Source organism: Rousettus aegyptiacus, unplaced genomic scaffold (assembly GCF_014176215.1).
Source record: "Rousettus aegyptiacus isolate mRouAeg1 unplaced genomic scaffold, mRouAeg1.p scaffold_m13_p_3, whole genome shotgun sequence".
Classification (NCBI taxonomy): domain Eukaryota; kingdom Metazoa; phylum Chordata; class Mammalia; order Chiroptera; family Pteropodidae; genus Rousettus; species Rousettus aegyptiacus.
This window is the reverse complement of record NW_023416306.1, coordinates 116,020,192-116,045,409: the sequence shown is the minus strand read 5'-3', so window position 1 is coordinate 116,045,409 and position 25,218 is coordinate 116,020,192. Positions and strand designations below refer to the sequence as shown.

General features: G+C 36.8%; 1 protein-coding gene across 11 annotated transcripts in view; it reads right to left on the bottom strand.

Moving 5' to 3' along the window:
• GANC (glucosidase alpha, neutral C) overlaps positions 1-25,218 on the bottom strand; it is a 61,345-nt gene that overhangs the window by 32,638 nt on the left and 3,489 nt on the right. For 3 of the 11 annotated variants that reach the window (XR_004956191.1, XM_016144903.2, XM_016144901.2), the window contains exons 3-12: positions 25,034-25,142; positions 17,487-17,614; positions 13,010-13,192; positions 10,841-10,886; positions 10,297-10,363; positions 8,766-8,862; positions 7,561-7,741; positions 7,187-7,340; positions 1,393-1,628; positions 509-635 (exon numbers count right to left, since the gene is read on the bottom strand). Coding sequence is in view for 10 of the 11 variants with exons in the window: in XM_016144903.2 (XP_016000389.2) it covers positions 509-635; positions 1,393-1,628; positions 7,187-7,340; positions 7,561-7,741; positions 8,766-8,862; positions 10,297-10,363; positions 10,841-10,886; positions 13,010-13,192; positions 17,487-17,614; positions 25,034-25,142 (1,328 nt within the window). In the remaining variant the exon portion in view is untranslated. Of the gene's footprint in view, positions 1-508; positions 636-1,392; positions 1,629-7,186; positions 7,341-7,560; positions 7,742-8,765; positions 8,863-10,296; positions 10,364-10,840; positions 10,887-13,009; positions 13,193-17,486; positions 17,626-19,990; positions 21,334-22,764; positions 25,146-25,218 lie in introns of those variants that run through there. The other 8 variants (XM_016144905.2, XM_036238261.1, XM_016144906.2 and 5 more) reach the window with 8 other exon arrangements.

The window sequence follows — 25,218 nt, the reverse complement described above, 5'->3', positions numbered from 1 at the left end:
CAAGGATTTGTGATAGAGCGCTATGAAAGGGTGATTTCCTTTTGTCCTGGAGGAGTTTCTACCAAAGCTCTAAACAAATAATTTCTGAGATGAAGAATTCAGAATTGTCAGAGGTACCTGAGGTCACTCTGAAAGGCTGGAAAGTCAAAAATTATGGGCTAACAGGGCACAGAAGGATCAAAGATAGAGAAGCTACAGAATCCTTTTCCTTTCTTTCTCCTCCTCTCCTTTTCTCATTCCCTGGCTTTTCGTTTTTATTTGCTTAGAGAAAAGGCATGCCACTGAGGGTTGCTGGTTTATTTTTCATTCACTCATTGACTGATAAATATATACCAAGTACACTGTACCAGGTGTTATGAAAGATATAAAAGAAGGCAATACCATCTTTCCCTTAAAGGTGCTTAAAATGTAGCAAGAGATATCTGCAAGGAATAAGAATTATGGCCATGAAACCTTCATTAATTTGGACTGAACAAGAGTAATGTAAGTGTATAAAGTAATATCTTACCAGGCCAGCATACACCTTCGAAGTCTCCCCCTTCATGATTTTTCACAAAGAAGCCCTGTTCTTTGGCCTTAGCATACACTGAGTAGTCAGGATCAATCTTGATGTGAGGGTCACTGATGACCACAAGCTGTCAGGACATAAAGGTTTGAAGATCTCATCAGTTTCATATGAGCCATACGTTCATTTATATGTTTTCATCATAGTTCAGGGGTTCAAATTTTACTCAGAAACAACTACTACTAGTATTGAAATATTTTAGACACCAGTAAAACCCTGTAACCTTTCATATGCTTAGGGAAAGATGCCCCTTTATAATTCTTGCTACTCAACCAATACATTTTTCTTTAAAGATAGCATTTTTTAACTTTCTATCTGTCCGTGGGGCTGGACGCTATAAAGGATTAAGTAGGCAAGGTCCCTGCTTCCTAGATATCTAGAGGCTAAGTAAGACATCTAGAGGCTAAGATAACACTGACAAAAGCAAACATTAAAGAAAACAGGAAACTAGCATATTAAAAACAAATAAAAAACCCCCAAACTCGATGGTACAGGCATATTGGGGGGGAGGTTTGAGAAAAGCTGTTATCACAGCTCTCTGTGGGTGGGAGATCCAGCATATCACTACAAGGTGGCCACAACAAATGGGCCTGAATGCCGGGCCCCTTCATTCTGATGGGGATCTAGACAACTAAGTCAGGGGTGGATGGTGTAACTGCCTTTGCACCATAGCTATTCTGTTATCACAGTTTCAATTATATTTGAAGGTACTATTTTTGTGGCCATTTTTTTTTTTATCAGAAGTTCTCTACTAACATACCAAGCAAGCTTTAAAAATTAAACAGTGCTTTGCAATTAAAAGGTTCTAAAGTATTAGCTTATATTACCTTACGTTTTTTGTTCTGGAGCAGCTCTTGCATCCTTTTGGGGTTTGGGAATCTTTTCTTGTCCCAGGTGAAGTACCTTTTGCCTTCAGTGTGCTCTATGTCCAGCCACATGACGTCATAAGGAATGTCATGTTTGTCAAATCCTGCATCCACTGCTTTTACATCGTGCTCATCTTCATAGTTCCAGCGGCACTGATGATACCCCAAGGAGAAGAGAGGAGGCATGGCTTGTGTGCCTAAAAGAGGAAGATGACAACTGAGCTGACAACTGCCACAGTGATAATTCTACATTTGATAAACATTTCCTAAATGCCTACAGGGTCCAATCACTAAGCTTGTACTTAGAATATCAAGGAGAAGAAAGCATAGTCCCTACCTTCAAGAAAGTGACATTTGGCTGATGAGGGAGGCATGTAAATAAATGCTCTGCTCTGAGGTATAAGTGCTATGTTAAAGGTATCGATCTGGTGCTATGGAAATACAGAGGGATTAATAAATTCTGCCTTCAGTGAAGTATCCACAGGTTTCAAAGAGGTGGTAACTCTTGGTTTGGACCCTGAAGAATAAGTAGGAGTATACTAGATATAGGGAATGGATAGAGCTTTCAAGCATGTTCAAAAAAAGATACAGAGCAGAGAAGTGCATAATAAGCTTAGGGAAAAATAAATATTCCAAGGTGGTTACATTGTGAGAGACCAGTAGAAGATGAAACTGGAGAAGGCTAGTTTGTAAGGGGCCTTGTAGTTCAGGCTAGGAATTCTAAATCATCTCTTATTGGAAGTTATAAGAAGTTTGGTAAGACATAACCTTAACAGACCTATGCTTTAGAAAAATTAGTTAGGAAGCAGTGTTGAGGCTGACTTGAAGGGAGAGACTGAAGGCAGGAAGAACTGTCAGGAAATTATCAAAACATTTATTGATAACATAGAGAACTTCTGGTGAATCACTAGAATTTTTTTTTTCCCTTCCTGAAGTCTCACTAAAACCAGAGTAAAGAAAGAATAAAAGCAAACAGAACAAAGAAAATTGGAAAAGGATAATTTCAATAATGTTTTGGAAAGCAGCAGGCAGGGGAGAGCTGGTACCTGCTGAGCAAAGCCAGGAAAGCTCTCACGAGAATGCTTGTGAGGGGAATAGGATGAGAAGAGCTCATTCCCGCTCCCAGGACACCAGCAGACAGGTAAATTCCCCCTACCATCCCAATTCTGGTGTGAGACTCATCAGGCACACAAAGCTTCCAGACAGAGCCTTAAATATGCATGGATAGCCAAGGATCATCAAACATTTGAATAAAGCCTCCAAAATTAGAGGGATCCACATAAAGAAATAGAATAAAAATATCTCTGAGAAAACAGACAAGAAACCAAAGTATTAAAACATCAGTGTCTCCAGGGAGATGAAAGAAGACATACTCATGAAATAAGACTAGGATAGCATAAAACAAGCATAAGAGATTAGAAACGAGAACCAATTAGAGGATAAGAGTTTTTAGAAGTTAGAAATGTGATAGCATAAGTGGAAGGCCTAGAAACAAACTGAGAAAAATTGCTTAGAAAATAGACAAAAAAGGGAAGGGAGATTATAAAATCTGGAGAGTAGAAAGAGATAAAAGAAGGGAAGAAATTAACAAAGGAACAAGAAAGACTGTTTTTTAGAACTGAAGAACATGATTTTCAAGATTGAAAGAGTTCACATTTAATACGCATCTCACTGGTTATAACAAAAATGTCTATATCAAGTATTCTGTTATAAAATTTCAGAATATTAGAAATTTTAGAATATTACAGATAAAGAGAAGATATTTCAGAGAGAAAAGATATATTAAATATAAAGGAACAGAATTCAAAGTGATTTTGGAGCAAGAAGACAATAGAGAAATGACTTCAAATTCTGAGAGAAATAATTTTCAATTTAGCTAGCCAAATTATCAATGAAGGATGAAGATAGAAAAAAAGATGTTTTCACACCTGTAAAGATACAAAAAGCATACCTCCAATACATACTTTCTTAGGAAACTACCAGAAGATGTTTCCAATAAATAACAAGTAAAAGAAAAGGCAATAAATCACGCAAAGAATAAAAACATGGCATCCAGAGAGGAGGGATCTAATACCAGAAATAGCAAACATTAAATCATAGGATGACAGCTGTGCAGAGAGGATAGAAAGCAACAGTCTTGATGGGAGCAGGATCTGGGATGGAAGTCTTCAGGGAAGAAAATGGAATGGACAAAGTGTCTGACACCCTTGAGCATTTGAAAAATATAAACACTGAATATTGATTTAACCAAAACATACTGGGAGGGAAAAGAAGGAAAGATATTATTGAGTTAAATCCTCATCAAGAGTCAACAGATAATCTGTAAACTTATAAATTGAATTTCTTTGAACATGGTGGCAGATCCAGTGGTTTAGACGTACTTTCCTGTAAATCAGGCTTATTCTCCATAATAACAATGTTGAAAGGGCTTGAAGGTGGCCTTAACAGTACTTATTTTTCTATATGGATGTCTTCCCATATCCACAAATTCTTTGTTGTTCCTCTAAATCAAAATTAGAATCAAATTCCTCTTCCCTTAAACATGGGCTAGACTCAGAGATTTTAACAACAGAATGAGCAAAAGTGCTGTTACAGTACTTTTTTTCTTAACAGCTTTATTGAGATGTAACTCACATACCATACAATTCACTCAAAAGTGTACAAGTCAATGTTTTTGGTTTATTATCATTTTTTAAACTGTGGTAAAATATATAACATAAAACGTTCTATTTTAACCATTTTTAAGTGTGTAATTCAGTGGCATTAATTACATTCACAATGTAGTACAATCATCACCACTAGCTATTTCCAAAACTTATATCACCCCAAAGAGAAACTCTGTAGCCATTAAGCAATAACTTTCCATTATCCATTTCACTCTCCAGCCTCTGATATCTGCTAATCTACTTTCTGTCTCTTTGAATTTGCCCATTGTAGGTTCTTATATCTAGTATCATATATTTATCCTTTTGTGTCTTGCTTATTTCATTTTGCAAAATTCTTTCAAGGTTCATCCTTGTTACAGCATGTATCAGAACTTCGTTCCTTTTTAAGGCTGAATAATATTTCATTTTATGTATATATATTTTGTTTATCCATTCATCTTTGATGGGCACTTAGGTTGTTTCCACCTTTGGCTACTGTGAAAAATGCTGCAATGATCATTGGCATACAAGTATATGTTTGAATCCTTGCTTTCAATACCTTTGTGTATATACCTAGGAGTGAAATTGCTGGGTGTATTAGTCAGGGTTCTGCAAAGAAACAGAACCAATAGAATGTGAATAATTGACTGACTTTAAGGAACTGACTTATGTGATTGTGGCAGCTGGCAACTCTGAATTTTGCAGGCAGGCTGATAGGCTGGAGACACAAAGAGCTGAAGCCACAGTTTGAGTATGGAGGCAGTCTGGAAACATTCCTTTTTCTTTAGGGGACCTCAGGCCTCTTCTCTTGAAGCTTTCTTTTAACTGATTGGATGAGGCCCATCCACATTATGGAGAGCAATCTGTTTTACTCAAACTGATTTAACTGTTAATCTTCTCTAAAGAATACTTTCACAGTGGCAGTGTTTAACAAAATATCTGGTGCCATAACTTAGGCAAGTTGACATATAAAATTAATCATCACACTGGATCATATGGTAATTCTGTTTAGCTTTTTGAGGAACTGCCAAACTGTTTTCATAGCAGCTGAACTATTTTACATTCCCCCAGCAATGCATGAGGTTCCAATTCCTCTACATCCTCATCAACACATTATTTTCCACTTTTTTGATTTAGCCATCTTAGAGGATAGGAAGTGATATCTCACTGTGGTTTTAATTTGCATTTTTTTCTAATGACTAATGAAATCGAGTATCTTTTCGTGTGCTTCTTAATCTATTTCTATCTCTTCTTTGGAGAAATGATAAGCACATGAAAACATGCTCAACATCATTAATCATTAGGAAAAATGAAAATTAAAACCTCAATGAGGTGCCACTTCCTACCTTCTATATTTAATTCCTTTGCCCATTTTAGAATTGGATTTTTAGTTGTTGAGCTGTAAGAATTCTTTACATATTCTCCATACTAGACCCTTATCGAATATATGATTTGCAAATATTTTGATTCTGTAGGTTGCCTTTTAATTTTCTTGGAAATGTCATATACAAAATATTTTAATTTTAATGAAGTCCAACTTATCTAATTTTTTCTTTTGTTGTTCATGATTTTCGTGTCATATCTAAGAATCTGTTGCCAAATCCAAGACTATAAAGATTTACTTATATTAAGAATTTTTAGCTCTTATATTTGTCAATTCGTTTTGAGTTAATTTTTTGTATATGGTGTGAGGTAGGGTTCCAACTTCATTCTTTTAGATGTAGCTATCTAGTTATCTCAGTAGCATATGTTTAAGACACCATTCTTTCCCCATTGAATGGATTTGAACCTTTGTTGAAAATCAGTTGCCAGAGATGTATGGGTTTATGTCTAGCCTTTGAATTCTATTTCACTGGTCTATATGTCAATCCTTATGCCAATAGCACACTATTTGGATTATTTTTCTTTGTATTAAGTTTCGAAATTAGGAAGTATGAGTCCTGCAACTCTGGGGTTTTCTTTTGGGGGAGGGGTGAAATTCAGGGTTATTTGACTATTCAGGGCCCTTTTCAATTCCATACAACTTTGAAGATCAGTTTTTCCATTCTTCAAAAATGGCCATTGAAATTTTGGTAGAGATTTCAGTGAATCATTCAGGAGTATTGCCATCTTAACAATATTAAGTCTTCTAATCCATGTATATGAGATGTCTTTCCATATTTTTTTAGGCCTTAATTTCTTTCAGAAAGATTTTGTAGTTTTCAGTGTATAGTCTTTCACCTCCTTGGTTAAATTTAGTCCTAAGTATTATTTATATTCATTTGGATGTTATTGTAAATAAAATTGTTTTCTCAATTTCTTTTCTAGATTGTTAATTGCTGGTATATAAAACATGACTGATTTTGTGTGTTGATCATGTATCCTGCAACATTGGTAAATTGATTAGTTCTAGCAGGTTTTTTATGGATTCTTTAGGATTTTCTAACATACAGGATCATAGCATCTGCAAATAGAGATAATTTTACTTCTTCCTTTCCAATCTGGATACCTTTTATTTATTTTTTGCCTAATTGCTCTGGTTGGAACTTCCAGGACCACGTTCAATAGCAGAGGTGAAAATGGGCAGCTATGTTTTGTTTCTGATCTTAGGGGCGAGCTTGCAGTATAATGTTAGCTGTGGATTTTTCATAGATGTCTTTTATCATGTTGAGGAATTTCCTTCTATTCCTAGTCTTCTGAGTGTTTTTATTATGAAATAGTGTTTGCTTTTGTTGAATGCTTTTTCTGTACCAATTGAGATGATCTTTTATGTCTTTTCAAGATAAAATGATTTAGTACTAAAGGCAGTGGTATATCTTAATGTGAAAGGGAACATAGAAAAGGTAGAGATACTGGTCATCTGAGATTAAAGTAGAGAAAATCCAGGGTTTAAAGGCAGGCAGATGATGAGTATTAAAGATTAGAGAATGGAGAATTCTAGCCCCAGTGCAACATTTAACCAAGCCGAATGGAATAAGGATGGGAGGAGAAATGCTTGCATCTTAAAAAGTCTTGGTAAGCTGTTTATAAATCTACATGATGTACAACAAATATTAACTTACAGTATGATACATGGGATACAGAAAATATAATGGAACAAGAAACTGGCACTTCCACATGCAAGTAAGTACCTGTAAGAGACGAGTACTGCTTGAAGACGTCAGAAGGGGTAGGCCCTGTCAGCAGGAAAACATCAATGATTCCACTCTCTGACATCCAGTGAACATTAGTTCGAGATCTGACCTTTTGTTTAGCAGCAACAGTGCCCATCTGGGTCAGTGAATACTAGAAAAGGAATGGAATGAAGGTCTGAAAAACTTCCCTCTAACCTACAACCATATGTGAGTAACAGTCTGTTCATTTCATACTTACTATTAACTTTCACTGATTATACTGCAAAGTCTGGTGGCAGAGAACTGCCACAGCAAAGCCCAGAGTTATGACTACACTTCACTGGTTTTATTTCTTCTGTAAGTATGAAAAGCAGCCATGATCCATAGCTCACCTTTACTGCAGGCTCTGTATTGATCTCCACTAGTGTTTCTGAGGAATTCAGCCAAAAAATGCCTAAAGTCCTGCCTAGCTTGTGGGCCAGGAGATAAGGCACTGAACCATAAATGCCCATTTTGTCATTTATTTTATATCCGTAGACATCCAAGTTATAAAGACGGTAAGCATCCCCATCACTGAAATACACAAGGATTATCATCAATTACTATCACAAATACATTATTAATGATTAGCATAGCTCCATTCTCCCATGCCATCACTTGGATCCTATGCATCTTTCAAGGCTCAACTTTATCACTTCCCTAAAGATTTCCTGATCCAAGCTGGGTGAATATGATCCTCCTCCTCTAATTCCTTTGGCGTCCCCTCCTGTGGTAGCTGGCATGCATAGTCTCATATCTTAAAGAACTTTTCTGAGTATATCTTAAAAGGTGAAGACTGTTTTCTGATTCTTTACAACAGCAAGCACACAATAAGTATCTTTGACAAATTTTGTATTTTTCTTCCACTAAAACAAAATGATAGTGTCCTAACATGCTTCCACAGTGCTGAGTAGGCAAAGATTAGGACCTGAATTGGGGTGGGGAGCACAGAGCTCAGGTTGGTGTGAGCAGCATCGTCTCTGATGCACTTGTCATTTTGCCTACCTGTCATTTAAACAACATCTGAAACTGGCAAACTTGAATACACTCTTTGCTCTTTGCTTTTGCTTCCTTTTAGTCTGATACCTCTGGCATTTATTTGTCAATAATGTTAATTTGAAATGATTCTCTTCGAGGGAATCAAAAGTAACACATGATGCCACACTCTTCCATTCTCTGGCTCACTATCATTTTTGGTAAAAGTCTTTTCTAAGTCAGTAATTTTCACAGTGTATTCTCCTAGGGTTCCACAAAAAGCTCTGAGAGGTAAAAGCAAACCCAGGAAGTGGTATAATGAACATCTCCCTATTTCAAGCACAGCAGCTCCATATTTTTAATTCCTGTATATTTTTAGATTCAGCATTATGGTTTTTATAATTGTTTAATTTTTGCCAAAAAATAAAATAAAAATTGAAAACCACTATTCTTAAAGATCTATAAGCAATATCAAACAAGAAAAAGGCCAGGAACATATCAGCACTGGTGTATATATCTCACATTCAAACTTTTCCAGTCCAGAAACCAGAGCCTCCTGTAAAAATTCTTGTTTTCACTTTACCCAGTATTTTTAAGTTGGTGTGATTCTGCATGTTGTGGGATCCCATAGAGATACTCAAATCCATGCAAGGAGAAATCCAAACCAATGGAGGCAGGACCTGCACGGAACAGAATATTGACTGAGTTTTTTTTCTCAATGGAATAATCAATTAAGGAGATTCAGTTAGCTATGAGTGTAGCAAGATGACTAGACTAGGGATAGGTTAAGAGACCTGAGCTTGCCCTGATCAATCAGTAAATTATGTGTGCTGACTCTATGTAAGATATATTCAGGTGTAGGGATACAAAATGCACAAGGCAAAGTTCTGGTCACTTATTAGTTTTGTTCCCTTAGCTGTGTGCTGAAGCTATTTGTGTCTTCATTTATAGTTAATCTCTTTTTCTATCTGTATACTATGGCTACAAAGTTTTAAATATTTTCCTAATCTAATTTTTTCTAAAATATAGCTGCATACTTTGCTTTAGGAAGCAAAGGATATCGAGCAATTTTAATCTTCACTAGATGAAAGACTGGGTATCTTCGGCCTGATTGTTTATTCTTACTGTGTCCAAGGACTATGTCAAGGGCACCAAGAGGACTTTTCCTGGCTCTTCAAAATGCCCCCTGATAGTAGATATATAAATTTCTTTTAACCAAAGACAAAGTCCTTTATTTAACAATTATTTTAGAGATATGGGAAAAATGCAAGTACACAGGAGAGATAACATCAACTTAAATTCAGTCTTATGTTAAAGTATTTGACATCAAATGATCCTTGTTTGAAGGAGTTTATGTAACTGGGGTGCTATAGAGAAGGTAAAAAAAGATTATATTACATAAAGGATAGTCTAAGGGACCCCTTGCTTATAAATTTTGGGCACATTGTCAGTCCTGACCATAATATACTAGGCTATAGATATAGATGCTAAAACAAGGATTCTCAAGGCATTAGGGAGGGTCTGTCATTCTACAGGATAGGGAAGAGGAAGGAAGAAAGCGAATATTTTTTCCAACTACATAAGTCCCAAGGATATGAAAGGTATCTCCTAAAGAGATAAACTCTGTATACAAATACCCCCACCCTCCACTGCCCCCATTATTACCAAGCCTAGGGAAAAATGTCACAGATGGGCATGTGATGCTCATGTGAATGATGGGGAGGTCTGGAAAAGGCTGAGAACCACTGACTTGGAATGTTAGAGCTGATGAGCTCTAGAACTTCATTTCTCATCACTTTACTCTCATAAAAATAGAATGCAGAATTTGCAGCTGTCTGATATCCTGGATAATGCAAGCAGTGTGCTGACCTAGGCTACTCCGTGAGACAATAAGTTCCATGAAGTCTATATATTTTTTATAGTCTCCACAAGGCATACAATCACTATTTCTTTGTTGTAATGCATTATTGAAGAGTAGAGAACCCAAATCTGAGATTTTTGTCCACCTTATAGAAGTCAATTGTTTAGGTGCCAAAGCTCAAGGGACTTTTAGATAGAGATATTTAGCCATTTTGGAAAGATCTGTTTTAGCACTACACCAGTTTCAATTTTACCATTAACTTTGACATCCACATATTTTCCGAATTTCTCCTCCCACAGGCCCAGGTCCTCTTGATTTTGCTGTTGGAACCAAAAAAAAAAAAGCAAATTGAGATTATTTTCCTCAGGAGGTCATTCCTGCCTCTCATTGTGATCAAGTTCCTTGTCTCTTATAACACCTTTTTGTAACATTCCTAATGCTTGTAATTATTTAGTGTCTGCCTTTCTCAATAGATTCTAAGTTTCATGAGGACATGTTGGGATTTGTTTTATTCACTGCTGATTCTGCTTGCCTAGCATAATTTTTGTGGTTGGCACAAAGCAGGCACTAAGCAATTACCTGTTTTAGAACTGAATAAATACATGAATGAACAAATGAATGAATCAATGAGATGACAAGGCCAGCAGAATAAAGAGGTGGTCCCATTTATATACAGTAGAGCATTTATCAAGTACCCATCTACAGAAGAAGGGAAGAGCAGAACTCATTATGTATCACATAATAATGATGATCATGAAAAAGACAAAAAAAATGACAAATTGCTCAATTTAGATTACCTGAGAGGTGTCAACTGATGCATCTTCTTCATTTTCTTTGGTAGCTCTGTTTTAATATAAATAAAGCTGTTTCATGTTTGACAAAACTGACAGAATTTTGTTTAATGATAAAGATACGCATTTCCAACTTTTGAGAACCCAAAAAGTATGTCCTTTAACTAATTAAAAATAAAATCATTATAAACTACGTTTGAGAAATTAAACACTTATGATGAAATTAATCAAATAGCTTGATTTCTTATAAAATAGATATATTTGAATTTTCTTAACCCTTTAAAAATAACTATCATTTTTTTATTATAAATGTAATACATGCTCATAATATTTAAATATAAGGTAGAAAACAGCTCTCCTTACCCAATGTTATCCTAGTACAGAGCAGCATAATACACTGCCTTCCAGAATGCCTGTGACAACTTATTCTAGCCCACAGATGTATTTGAGTGCTCATTTCTCTCTACTCATAACAATACTGGACTTCATGGATTTTTTAAAATGTTGCCAACCTAAAATTTTAGAAAAGATAATGCATTTTGATTTGAAAAGGATATAGTAGACTACCTTTTTATATATAAAATGGTATTTGCATTTCTTTTTCTAGGAAGTGTCTAGTCATATTCATTATACTTTTTTTTGGTCATGTAAAATACAGCATGTACATAGAAGAGTATGTAATTTACATGCAGAGTTTAAGGAATAATATCAAAGGGAAAAACTATGAATCCAGCGTGAGCATAAACAACAGAAATGATTTGTTCCTTTGGAGTTCCTATCTAGATTCATTTTTTTTTTTTTGCATGTGGATGTCCAGTCATTTCAGAACCATTTGTTGAAAAGAATATCTTTGCTCCATCTTATTGTCTTTGCCCTTTTGTCAAAGATCAGTTCACTATATTTACGAGGATCTATTTTGGGGCTATTTTGTTCCATTAATTTATTTGTCTATTCATTCACTCATATCACACTGTCTTGATTGCAGTAGCTTAATAGTAGTCTTGAAACAGCATAGTATCAGTCCTCTACCTTTGTCCTTCTCCTCTACCATTGAGCTGGTATTCTGAGTCTTTGTGTATGTGGCAGTTTTGTATTTTTCTGAGACAATTATGCCATCTATGAACAAAGAGAGTTTTATATCTTTCTTCCCAATTTGTATAACTTTTATTTCTTTTCCTTGTCTTATTGCATTATCTAGGACTTCCAGTATGATGCTGAAAAGCGGTAGTAAAAGGGGACATCTTTGCTTTGTTCCTGAACTTGGTAGGAAAGCTTTAGATTTCTCACCATTAAGTATAAGGGAGCTTTAGGATTTGGGTAGATGTTCTTTATCAAGTTGAGAAAGTTCCCCTATGTTCTTAGTTTGCTGAGTTTATATAATGTATGGGTGTTGGATTTTGTCGAATGCCTTTTCTGCATTTATCGATTTTTAGCCTGATGATGTGACAGATTACATTAATTTATTTTTGAACATTAAACCAGCTTTGCATGCCTGGGACAAATTCCATTTGGTCATGGTGTATAATTCTTTTTATAGACTGTTGGATTCAATTTAATATTTTGTTGACCAGTTTTACATATATATTCATAACAAATATTGATCTGTAGTTTTATTTTCTTGTAATGTCTTTGTCTCATTTTGATATTAGGATAACGCTGGCCTCATAGAATAAGTTAGAAAGAAGTCTGTCTTCTATTTTCTCAAAGAGATTGTAGAGAATTGGTATAATTTCTTACTTAAATGTTTTGTAAAATTCATCAGTGAACCCATCTGGGTCTGATGCTTTCTTTTTTGGAGTGTTACTAATTACTGACTCAATTATAGGCCTATTCAGGTTGTCTATTTTTTCTTATGTGAGTTTTGACAGATTGTGTCATTTAAGGAATTGATCTATTTCATCTAGGTGAACACATTGTGGGTATTACTTTTTTAATGTTCAGAGGAACTGTAGTGATATCCTGTTGAGAGTGTCACGTTTTCTAAAGTCTGGGAATCATTTTTGTCATCAAGCCTGCACTTACCTGTACAGGTGAAAAGGTGAAATTTCTAAGAATAATATTCTAGCAAATGAGGCAAACCAATTTTCTGCAGTGATATACTATCTATTTAAGCAACTGGTATTCACAATCATGTTTTCCTAAGTTCTTTATGTATCAAATAATGTGCAAAAATACCTTTCCTTGAGAGGAATTTGTAGGTGCTCAAAGTACAATTGGCCCAGGGAGTTTATGCTCATTACAACCTCTTCTTCAGACACCAAGTCCACCTTGAATGGGTTTGCTGTGATATGACACTTAAGATCTCCTTTTCCATTTGTCAATTCCAGACTGCCTGTATCCCTGGAGCATGAAATTAGCCTAGGAAAAAAGCAGGAAAACTAAATTGGCTCAATGTGATTCTCAATTCAAAATGCTCAGTAAATCGATATTCATGTTACACAGCACAGATAAGGCAATGGACATCCATAATTGAGAGCACAGGCTTTGATGTCAGAGAGCCTGGACTGAACATAGCTCTACCATGCACTAGATGTACAACTGATTGACAGCAAGTTAATCAATCTTTCTAATTCTTATTTTCTTCATTTATAAAGTGGAAGTAATAAAAGCAAGAACAAATAGAGCTTTTTGAGAGAATTAAATGAGATCACACATGTTAAACACTTGGCACAGTGCCTGGTACACAATAAGCATTCAATAAATGTTAGCTATTATCATCATTACCTTGGTCTGGACAGTCTAGTAACATTTTGGTACACAGAATCTAAACACTTTGCTTTTCTTTACCATTCTAACCAAATATTCAGAAACTGAGGAAATGACACAGCTTGTGTTTTTGGCCTAGTGTGGCCACACTGAGATGGAACCAAGCCAAATTTCTGTTTATCTATTTATCGCCTGACTCCTATCAGCCCCACTCTGAAAAGTAGACTGTTAGGATGTTTTGGACCCCCAGGAATTATGTAAGCTCAGAGGCAGCACTTAAAAATCTCTTAGAGGTCTAGATATTTCTTTCTCTGGTGCATAATCTCCATGGTAATGGTCACAGACCTCTTTAGGAAAGATTAGGAGGGATAGTTTATGTTCTTATATTTTTACAAAGTCCTTCTCCATGAATTCTAGGTCTCCCTCTCAAGCAAGATGCTTGAGTTCTAGAAACTAACTGTCTGGAGTTGTTTGAAAGATTGCGTCTCACTGTTCATTAAATCTAAACAGATTTCTTTTGATTATTCTATCGAGTAGGACTTTAATCTATCTGTTTCAGCCTAATGTATCCCTAGACATACTGTTCACTGCCCTGAGGGTTAATCATTTTGAATACCACAGAGGCTCTGCTGCATGTTATGAAAACATGTCCACCATGTCTCTAACTAAATGCTGCCACTTTGGCTCTGCCACCTGGAGGCTCATCATCTCCAATGAAATCAGGAAGCCCTTTTTAATGGCATCATTTCCCATCATTATCTCTAGTTTGCAAAAGATGTTTACTCTCTACAGTACTTTCTAAGTGCTCCCTCACCAATGTATTTCTCAATGAAGGGAGTATCTTCTGGATCCTCTTGGAGACAGAATTAAGGGCTAGATGAGAGGGTGGATATGAGATACCCACTTTGATATCTTTATATCTCTAAGTCTATGAATCATTTCTTCTATACTGTGCCAAGGAATTTTTGGTATCACAGCTTCATTCAGCAGAGTCCATAGCTGAATACAGAAAACCATGAATTATCCAAGGAAATAATTAGACCACTCCCAGCTGTCCAAGTTAGTATATCAAATCTAGACTCTTTGGTACATATACCCATGTCAATAAATTTAGCATGATCCTAAAGTTATGTTCCTTCCTCTGGTCCAGGAATCCCTCAGAAATCATTTCCATGCATCCATCCCAAGTTTTTGCCAATATAAAATTTTATGATTCTTTAGGAGTGTGAGCCTTCTCCTCTTGGCTTTGACTATAGTTGGTTCCCTAGCATGTTGGACTCTGATTCTGATACTGGGTCTGGAGGCAGTGAAGGGTGGTAGGGGTGAGGTACACAGAGCATTGGAATCCCTTTTTATAGTATATCTTAGGTGAGGTCAACACTGGATGTCCGAGCAAGATAGGAACAGCTTCATCAGACAGAGGAGAAAGAGCTGCTTCTGCCAGAATAGGCGGCAAAGTAGAATTATGTGGTTTGTACTGAGAGTAGTCTGAATCTTCCCAAATGCTGCTATTCATTTGAGGAGTTCTACCTTTTCCCAGTAAATGTCCTAAATACACAGACCTGATGAGACTGCGAATTCAATTATGGCCAAATTCTGCAAACCACAGAACCGAACTCTGTTATCTAATTTTCAGCTACAAGGACTTTGTAGCTAAACAGATATAAGAGACTTTTGGGGTTGTCAGAAAAACCTATTAGGTTTCTAACAAAGCCTTGAGCTAAGAATTTAAAGCTCTAAGACTGCTGTTTTCTTTAAGTTCTTCATAGCACCAAGGTCACCTCAGAGTTTTGAATTCTGTATAACAGGCTGTGCTGTGGTCACACCACTTGGTTTGCTAGAGCCATGCTTTCAATAGACACTTTATTTCAGTTGACCACAAGTAGTAATTTAAATAACTTTGCCATGGAATGCCATGGTTCATTATTAGCCGTATTAGTTTGCTATGGCTACCATAATAAAACACCATAGACTGGGTGGCTTAAATAATAGAAATTTATTTTTTCACAATTCTGGAGACTGAAAGTCCAAGATCAAAGCATCAGCAGTTTTGGTTTCTTTTGAGACCTCTCTCCTTGGTGCAGATGGCCACCTTTCTGTTTTGTCCTCACATGGTCATCCCTGTGTCTGTGTTACCTGTGTCCTCTTCTTAAAGGACACCAGTCATACTGGATTAGGGTCTACCCTAATGACCCCATTTTAACTTAATTACCTCTTCAAAGGCCCTGTCACATTCTGAGGTACACTTGAGTTTGGTGGGGGGACACAATTCAGTCCATAACACTAATAATACCTCATCCTCTAATGAGAATCAGGTCCTCACTGCCTTCAAATCCAACAACCTCATATTCTCATCCTGGAGGGTCTATTGCTTATACTCGCTTCTGATAGCAATGACTATATCAACCAAGAGCCAACAGTGGATAACAGAAACAACTCTGGCTATTTAAAGCAGAAAGATAATTAGGAGTTTACAACATCATGGGAAGGGTTGAGGTAGCAGGGAGACCAGCAATGACCCCAAGAACAAAACTATGTAACTGTAGAGCCAATGGAACTTCCATCTCAGCTATAATCAAGTAGTTGGGTTATCAGAAGTCATCATGGCAACTGCTGGGCTCCAGGATTATGACACCGTAGCTGCAATCCAGAAACAAAGAAAACAATGCCCTAACTAGTATGGCTCTAGAGCCATTCTACAGCTGCCAAATCCATCCAGTAAAATTAGAAACTCAGTTCTGAAATCAAGATACCTGCAAGTGCATCTGATTGGTGGAACCTGGATGACATCAGAAACTAGCTTAAAGGAGCTCTGGGAAATGGAGAAATATAGTTTTCAGCTTTCTAGTTACTTCAATAGCCAAAGGCCCTCTAGAAAGTGATTGAAACAGAGGCAGAACTAACATACCTATTTACTACACAAACTAGTAACAGCATGACCCTAATATATGGCAAAGATAGCACAGAAAAAAAGTAACCTACAGACTAATTTTACTTACAAACACAGATGTAAAAATGTAAATGATCTACTAGTAAAGTGAATTCTCCAGGATAATAAAGAATAATATATTATAACTAAGTAGAGATATATGTATATGTGTATATATAACTCTTTTGTCAAACTGCAAAGCCTTGAGAGTAGTCTCTTTTTAATTTGTTCTTAGCATGTAGTAGAGGCTCAGTGAATAGATACATTTCAGATTTATGATGGCTCTACCATAATCAAATCATTTCTCCTTATAATCTCTTGATCTTTTATTTTCGTGGAAATATGAAAATTATTTTTTCATGAACAAAATAATCTACATAAAGCAATGATAATGATGTAGATAAAATTAAAGCATCTGGCACAATCTTATATTCCCTTAGTGGAATAATATGAAAAAAAAAAAAACAGAAATCAATCGGTAAAACCAAGTTAAAATATCACTGGAAAGTATGCTAAGAACTGATAAAGATTTTGCAGGTATATGAATGTTTTAATCCCCAAAGATTTTTTTTTCACTTAGACACTGATTTTTAATTTATCTCTGATCCTAAGTCAAATTGCATGTTAGACTTCTGAGACTACCCATAATTAAAAGTGAGTCAGTCTAACTGTGTAAATTACTGTAAGCATGGAAGTTTGGTTAGTGTATTAGATCTCTGGAGCCGTGCTGCTAACCTGAGTAAATTAAATAGCTCTCCTTTTACTTGCTCCCAAGTCTGGTTGATAAATTATTTTCTTTGTGAGGAGAACTCTGGCTCTCCCCATTAATAAGTACTGATGAGTCAAATAGTAGATGAAGAGAAAATAGAATGGATAACATACAAAATGGAAACTAACTCTGCAAATGATTGTAGCTTTGAATAGACTAAATATGAGATCCATATAAAATATACTACTTGAGGTATGATAAAATAACACATTGAAGGTGTATTCAAGAAATCTCGATCCTTGGCTTACCTGACAGTGCTTGGCTTGCTTGTGAGGACATCGGGAACTTCGTACCTGGGCTTCAGGGGAATTTTTTCATTGATTTTAAGCCTGAAAATATTTCCTTCTATACCATAAACTTCAGTCAAAAGAGGGACCTGGAAACAGACTTTAAGATTAGTTGCCACAGATTACTCCAGTGATGGTCAGTTCTACAAATAACGAAAATTAGAAAACTATCTTTAAATTATTACAGGCCAAGCAAACTAGGGAACAATGGCAATCATGAAGAAAAAAGCTCCCCAGTCTATGTATGTACTTGCTTGGCTATACCTGTGGTAGAGACAAGATAGACCTATGTGTTCTACGGCTAGGCAAACATATATGTATGTGTTTGACAGGCATAAACAGAAACTACTTTGGGAAAATTGGGACATATGACCACTGTATCTCTGTATCTCAAACTGCTCAAGGTATGATAAAACAACATGTGCAGGGTGTACTCGAGAAATCTTGAATAAGAGTTTGGTGTTAAAACTAGAGTAACTGGATTCCAGCTGGAAAAAAAAAAAAAAGAGGAAGGGTAATAAGCCACAGAACAGAATAGAGTCAAATGGTGGTAATCAGGGACTCTCGTGTAGATGAAAGACGCTTGCTGCATTAAAAGTACACCTGGGTACATGGCCTAGAGATCTTTCTCAAGAGGCTGGGGAACTTAGGGAAAATTCTGCCTACAGTGGGAGATGGAAACAACATAGAATTATAAAGAAAATATAGAATCTGAATAATAATAATTTTAAAAACCCAAGAGTAGAAATGGCTGGATTTAGGTTACAAAATGAGGTATCTTATATCTGAAATATTTCAAAGCTATGGTTTTCAACTGGTGTGTCATGCCATACTTTGCAATGTAAATTCCAAATCTTTATCAAGTGTGATGCCAAACCCTGGTTACAATTGGGTAGGTACACCTAGTGTTACTATAACGTCTGCTAAATGAAAGGCTAGGCTGGGTAGACATAGTATAGAGCAAGTACAATGTGGTGCAAGTAAGAGAGAGAGAGAATATTAAAGCAGCACCAAATATACGATGTTACTAAACTTTGCTTTTGGTAATATAGACTAGTCATGATACTTAAACAGTGACATGACACTGAAGAGTGACCAGGTAAACAGTGCAGTGGCTGTGGCTGCTTTTATAGATATTCTTAAGACAGGATTATGATGTAGTGATCATACTGTAATTATTTTTCCCAGTTTTATTGAAATATAATTGGTATATAACATTGTCTAAGTTTAAGATGTACACTGTGTTGATCTGATACATATATACTGCAAAATGATTACCACCATAAAGTATTATTAACTATAATCACTATGCTATACAGTAGATCTCCAGAAGTTATTCATCTTATAGTTGGAAGTCTGTACTCTTTGACATTTCCTCTTTCCCCTGAGCCTCATACTGTAATTATTGCTTAACGTTCTTTTGTATTTAAATCACTTAAAAGTATGCCATCAGAATTCTAAATTTGAAAATGTATCCAAATATAAAGCTGAAATCCTATTGGTTATGTATTCTCTCCCAAATTATACATATATTTCTATTGCTTTCTCAAATTCAGTTCAACTTTTATTTGGTATCTAATATTGTGATGTGCTTTTTGCTGTGAAAAGGATGGCTAAAGTCTTAGGAGACTGCAATTTAGAGGAGAAAAAACACATACATTGTAAACATAAAGCATTTTATAATAAGACAGGACAAGGACAGTGTCGTGGGAGAACAAGGAAGGGGAATGTTAATGATGACTATATAGAGAAGAGTTCTGTGACATCTCTCTGAAGGAAGAGGGACTTGAGCAGGCCTTTCAGGGACTTTGAGTAGGCAAAAATGGGGCATGAGCCCGCTGTACAGATGGCACATAGGTTGTCTATATATGATTAACAAATTGTATGTTTTATGTACTCAGAGATATCCTTCCCTTTTTAGTAAATAGTTTTCTTTAAAAATTTTTCTTTTTAATCCAAACACTGATCTATTTGTTCTGTTCTTGAAGCTGCATTCAAAGAATCCTAATTATATGAGAGGAGGTAGCAATAACCCTGCTTTTAACCTAATGACCTTATGCAACCAAACGTAAAAATGAGAGTCAACGCCCCATTCTATTGTCATTTTAACTTAATTAAGAAAGCAAATTTTTTCCAATAGGTAATCCTTTTCAAAGTCAATATCCGGATTCATTCTTATCTCTTATCTCCCCAACATAGCTTCATGTTCCAAGCACATAATTTCCTTAGACCTCAGTATACATTTGCCTCTATGATCTGGCGCATACTGTTTTTAGTGGCCTAAAAAAAATTTTTTAACAGCACACTTTGAATAGTCCAATAAATAAAATACTCAGGTCGAAGAGAGTGGGAAGCAGCTTACAGCCTACCTTTAAGCCCCCTCCTCTCCCTGCATTGAGCCTCCATGGAATCCTCGGGGCTCTATGGATGACAGTTTATAGTAACTACTTCTCTGGGCTTCTTACCTGCCAGTTATTGCTCAGTTCTTCCATCAAAACCTTGCTCTGTCAAAAAGTCTAGAAATAAATGTTATATTCTTTTTGTCTAAAACATTAAGTATTTGTAGAATTACTGTCCTTCCCTAGGGACCTGTTTGGACATTTATTAAACAATAATATACCAATAAATTAGCCACTCTTTTCCTCCTATTAATGATGATTGGAAACGACAATGAAAAAATGTTAAGTTACAGAAGTTAGGTCTCTTAAACATTATTTAGTGTTAATATTTAGATAACAGCAGTTACACTCAAATTGCAGCAAGATGGATTTGTGTAAAATAAGTGAAGGAACTTACAACTAAACATTTTAAATGAAGTGAGACAACCTGGGTTTTACTTTCCTAAAAATATTTAAGATGTATAAATGTTCACCTTCACTGAGGATGAGGTAAATCCTCAGAGAAAGAAATACATTTTGGAGGTTCCTTTTAGTACCACAAGTAACTACTTGGTTTTTCATAAACATTTATTCAGAGGCTTACTACTGCTCATAGTCTGGGAAAGAGTATTAATTCCCCTTTCCTATTTTATTTCTCCCATACTATATGTATGAAACCTGGTAGTTTGTCATCCACGAGTCTAGTTTTTTTGGCCATATAGGCAAAAATATCAGACAGGTTGTAAAAATCATGTTGGTAGAAGCAGCCTCATCTATGTATTCAAGTAGTGGATTAATCACAATTATATTAGAACAAAACTTTTTGTTCACCCGGAATAGGGAATCATGACTAATAGAGACTATGACAGCCCTAGAACACACATTAAATGGCAGTGGGTATTACAAAGGGAAATTATGACCCCATCAAGTTCTCCTTGATGGGTAGATTCTGCTTTTCCTCTGGCATCAGGTCTACCATAATTGACCTCTCTCAGCCGTTGATCAAGACTTCCCAGGATTCAGAGAATGGCCTAAGAGTTCATTAAATTGCCGTAGGTCAGTCACCAAATGTCCTTCCACAGTTGCAGCCAGTTGGTTTACTGCAAGCACTGATTCTCTACAGAGTATGTTGGCAAGTTCACTCTGAGCATTAGCCCATTCCCCAAGGACAATTAGCCTGTTCAGGTGTGCTTCTGATTGGACAGTTTCCAAATCAGCTGCCCGCTCCTGGCCATTTCTGCAGAAACTGTATCGGCTAACAAATGGTAATTGTGCCTCATTTGCTGAGGAGGTGGCTGCTTGGGCAAAGTCCCATTTTCATCAGGCTTAGGTGAAAAGGCAAGGGGTAACTTCATGGATATGCTCAGACATCCCTGCATCCTTGGACAAGCTGCCAGAAGTGTTGTCTCAGTTGAAAACTTGCAAACAGGCTACAAAAAAAAAAAAGTGAACATATTGCCAAATGGCCATCCATGTCATGAGAAAGCATCAAAATTAGCAACATAAAATTGGTCAAAGACAAGTCTGTTGCTTCTTAGCTAGACACAGAAGATATCGTAAACATCATAAATTTCCTTGCTTTGATGTCACAAGACTAGATTTTCTGTTTTGCAATCCAGATCAAATTTTCACTAAAGGTAAAAAATTGATAACAGTAAGAAAAAACAGTTCCAAAAAAACAGTAAACACTTTAATGATAACTCCTTTCTTTCCAGAGTTCCTTCTGGAAGACTATATCAAATATCTACCTAATTATTTTGTCATCAGAAATAGGCAAGATACCAAAGTGGGACCCTGTGTGAGAAAACGTAGGCATTTGGACCTGCAACCAACTTTTCTTCAAAGCCTACATGTCCAGAGCATGATCTGGAGAAAATGCACAGGATGACACTTGAGCTCGTACTGTGTCTCAGGAACACTGTTTACTATAGACTGAATTGTGTCCCCCCAAATCCAAATTCACATGTTGAAGCTCTAACCCCCAGTCGATGGTATGTGGAGAGGGGGCCAATGGGAGGTAATTAGATTTAGATGAGTTCATGAGGGTGGGGCCATGGCAGGATTGGTATCTTTACAAGAAAAGAACAGAGAGTTAGTTCTCTCTCCATTCCATGAATATACAGTAAGAAGGTGGCAGTCTATAAGCCAGGAAGAGGATCCTCACAAGACACCTAGGTTTTGGACTTCCCAGACTCCAGAACTGTGAGAAATAGATGTGTGTTATTTAAGACACTGGTCTATGGTATTTTGTTATGGCAGTCAGAGCTGACTAAGATAATGTTGAATGAAGCTTGGTTCTGTTTCCTGGTTGCTTATTAAGAGGCAGACTTGGGGGAGAGGGTTGGGAAGAAGGATTTCAAAAATTTACAACAGATTTGCCAACAAAGTTACTGCTTTAAGAGTTTCAATGGTGTGGGGGCAGGCAGACAGTAAGAGTGCTGGGTTTGTCAGAATCTGCCTCATCAGTGAAATCTGAGAACTGTAGCTGTGAGCTGAATAAGGATCCTCTTAGACTTCAGGTTCTGTCTCTCTGAACCTGAAATAAAAAGCTGTCATTCTGAATAAGTGAATGTATACAGCTTGTTTTAAAACTTTACACCATACCCATACCATATGCTAATGTGAAATTACCTGTGAAACACTCATCCCAGAAATAATCTCTAATGGAGGCTCCTTGACAGTGTAGTGAATGGATCTGTGTTGTCCCTATCAAACTGACAGGGGGTATGAAATCTTAAGTCCCCCTTAAGTCCCAAGTGACTAGGAGGTCATTAAAATGGAGTTTAGCTCAGAATTTCAGGGGGACTTCTAAACATACACATTTGCATGCATCTGCTATGTAGCCCTGATCTTTCCAATACCTGAAAATGGAGTCTGTTCCAAAAGGTCCTCAAAGTTCTGTCTTGGAAGCCATATTGCTGACATTCTGGATATCTTGCTTGTTGGGCTCCTCGGCTCACTTCTGAGCCATGTGCTGTCTTGTGCTGAGATCCTGTGGGTGCTCCTGGACTGTGGCTTTTCCTTTGAAGGCATCCAGATCTGGTAGGCTCTGGTTCTGGCATCTGAACAGCACTATCTCTCATATTTTCAGGATCCAGAGAGGTATGTGCAGAGAAACTGATGTATAGTCTTGTAAAAGGTCGTATGTGGGGACCTACCACTAACTATACTGGTATCAAGCAGCACTGAGAATTTGCAGGTTGGCCCACACTGGTATTTAGGTGCTTTTGTGTCATTTACTTTGCCTCAGTATATGTCATTATGATGCAGAATTGTTCAGGTTGTGCTCAATATACTAAGCCTCCGCAAGGGTGGAAAGGGATTCTTGCCTTGACTATGTGACAGCTACATTTAACATCCCTAGGGTTGGACACATTGGGGACAAGAAAAATGGGCAAATGACCAAAAAAAAAAAAAAAAAAAAAAGAGAGAGACAGAAAAGGTAGCTGACATTTCGTAGTAGGCCTAATGACTCCTGGAAGTTCTCTGGTGGACTCCTTGCATTTCCTGGAGCCAACTGCTTCTGCTGACCCTGAATGCATAGGTTTGGCTAGGTCTTAGGCTATTAGACCACACCCAAATGACAGGTGGCTTTCTAGGAAAGAAATTAGTGCTGTCCCATGTTTTCCCATGATCAACTATCAAACTAGGCTACAGAAGGATGTGTAGTTTGGGAGACTTGAATCAGCAGTAGTGGACCTATGACTTCAGGAGTACCATGAGCTGAGAACTCAAAGGCGGCAAATTCCCCCAGAAAAAATGGGTGGTATTAGAAGCTGTACTAAGTTTTAGATAAAGGCTACCCACCTCGTCTGTGTAGTTAAGATTGATGAACTAAGTGAACTGCCACCATAACTACATCTTTAAGTAACCAGAAATTGGGGACAGGGAACAAGGATAGAGAACACAGAGCTGTTGATATGAGTCTGGCCACTAGTTTGAATTCGGGCAAGAAAGCTATGTTAGAAAATTCCCTATCTATGAAATAAGCTAAAAACTGAAACTTCATAAGGAAGGTAGCCTTCTTCATTGTGCCATTACCCTTCCTGTCTGAGAACAAACTTGGGATTCTTCACTAAGCTAAAGGCCTTACAATGTTACAGAAAAACTCCTGATGTTCTGGGGTAGTTTTTGTTTTCTACTCTGAGATCCCTCATTACAGCACTGTAAGGCCAGAGCTTTGGTAGTTACAAGGAGCTCTCTCCGAGCTTTGCAGTGAAAGTGGGGGTTTCTTCTCAGTCTGATTTGTTAGTGAGTTGGTGGCGTTACTATCCAAGCTATTAGGGACCTAGACCACATGGCTTTAATTATATTTTTCAGTTATGTGAATTACCAATTAAGCCAGCTTTGTCTGGGTGGCCTTAGAAGCTTAGGATGTCTTTCAAAGATGGGGGATGATCTGGGAGTGAGGGTCACATTGGGAATATCAGGTACTTGTGCACAGCCACACTTCCTAGCCAAGTCCATAGCATTTCCACTATGACTGGCCCCTTTGTATGGCCCATCTGAAGAAGTCTGGCGACTCAACGGGTGAGAAAAAAAAGTTGGGACATAGTACTGCTCTAATCTTTTCGGTATGTAATAACTATGGTGATCTGCTAGTGAAGCAGCTTAGGAGAGGGGACATTTGTGACTTATATTTTCCAATTGCATAGTCCCTCAATCCCCTAGCCCATCTACATTTTGAGGTTTAGACATTCACCAAATCTGTACCATGCTCAGGCTACATGCTCAACTGCACATTGTGTAATAGCGATAGAGCATGGTGCTTAATAAGAGTCAACATATCCAGGTAAAATTTCTGGACACTAGCTGTGACTTTGAGCAAGTGACTTTTTAAACTTCAATTTTGTCATCTGAAATTGGGGATAATATGATGTGCCTCTTAGTTGTCTTGTGAAAACTAATTAAAAGAAAATAATATGTAAAACATTTAGGAAAGCATCTGATACACAGGCAATCTATATGTTGACTTTAAGGTAATATTAGTGTAGAAATGAAAAAGATTACTTCTTTAACAAAGTTTATTTCTGAAGCACACATAATTTTAATTAATTTTTGTGAAAATTTACTTCATTCAACCCAAATATAGAAACAAATAATTCCCTGTAAAAAATATTTCTATCTCACCTTAGTTGCTTCATTGATGATTTGGAAGTTGGTACTGTCTTTGCCTATTGTGACTGAGTCTAGTAATGCCTGATAGGTGGACTTCTTGGAGAGCTGCTGTTTCTGACGCCTAGATATGGAGTATACAGATTTCTGAGAATTATTTGTGACTTTCAACATCCAACAGACTATATTATAAGTCATTG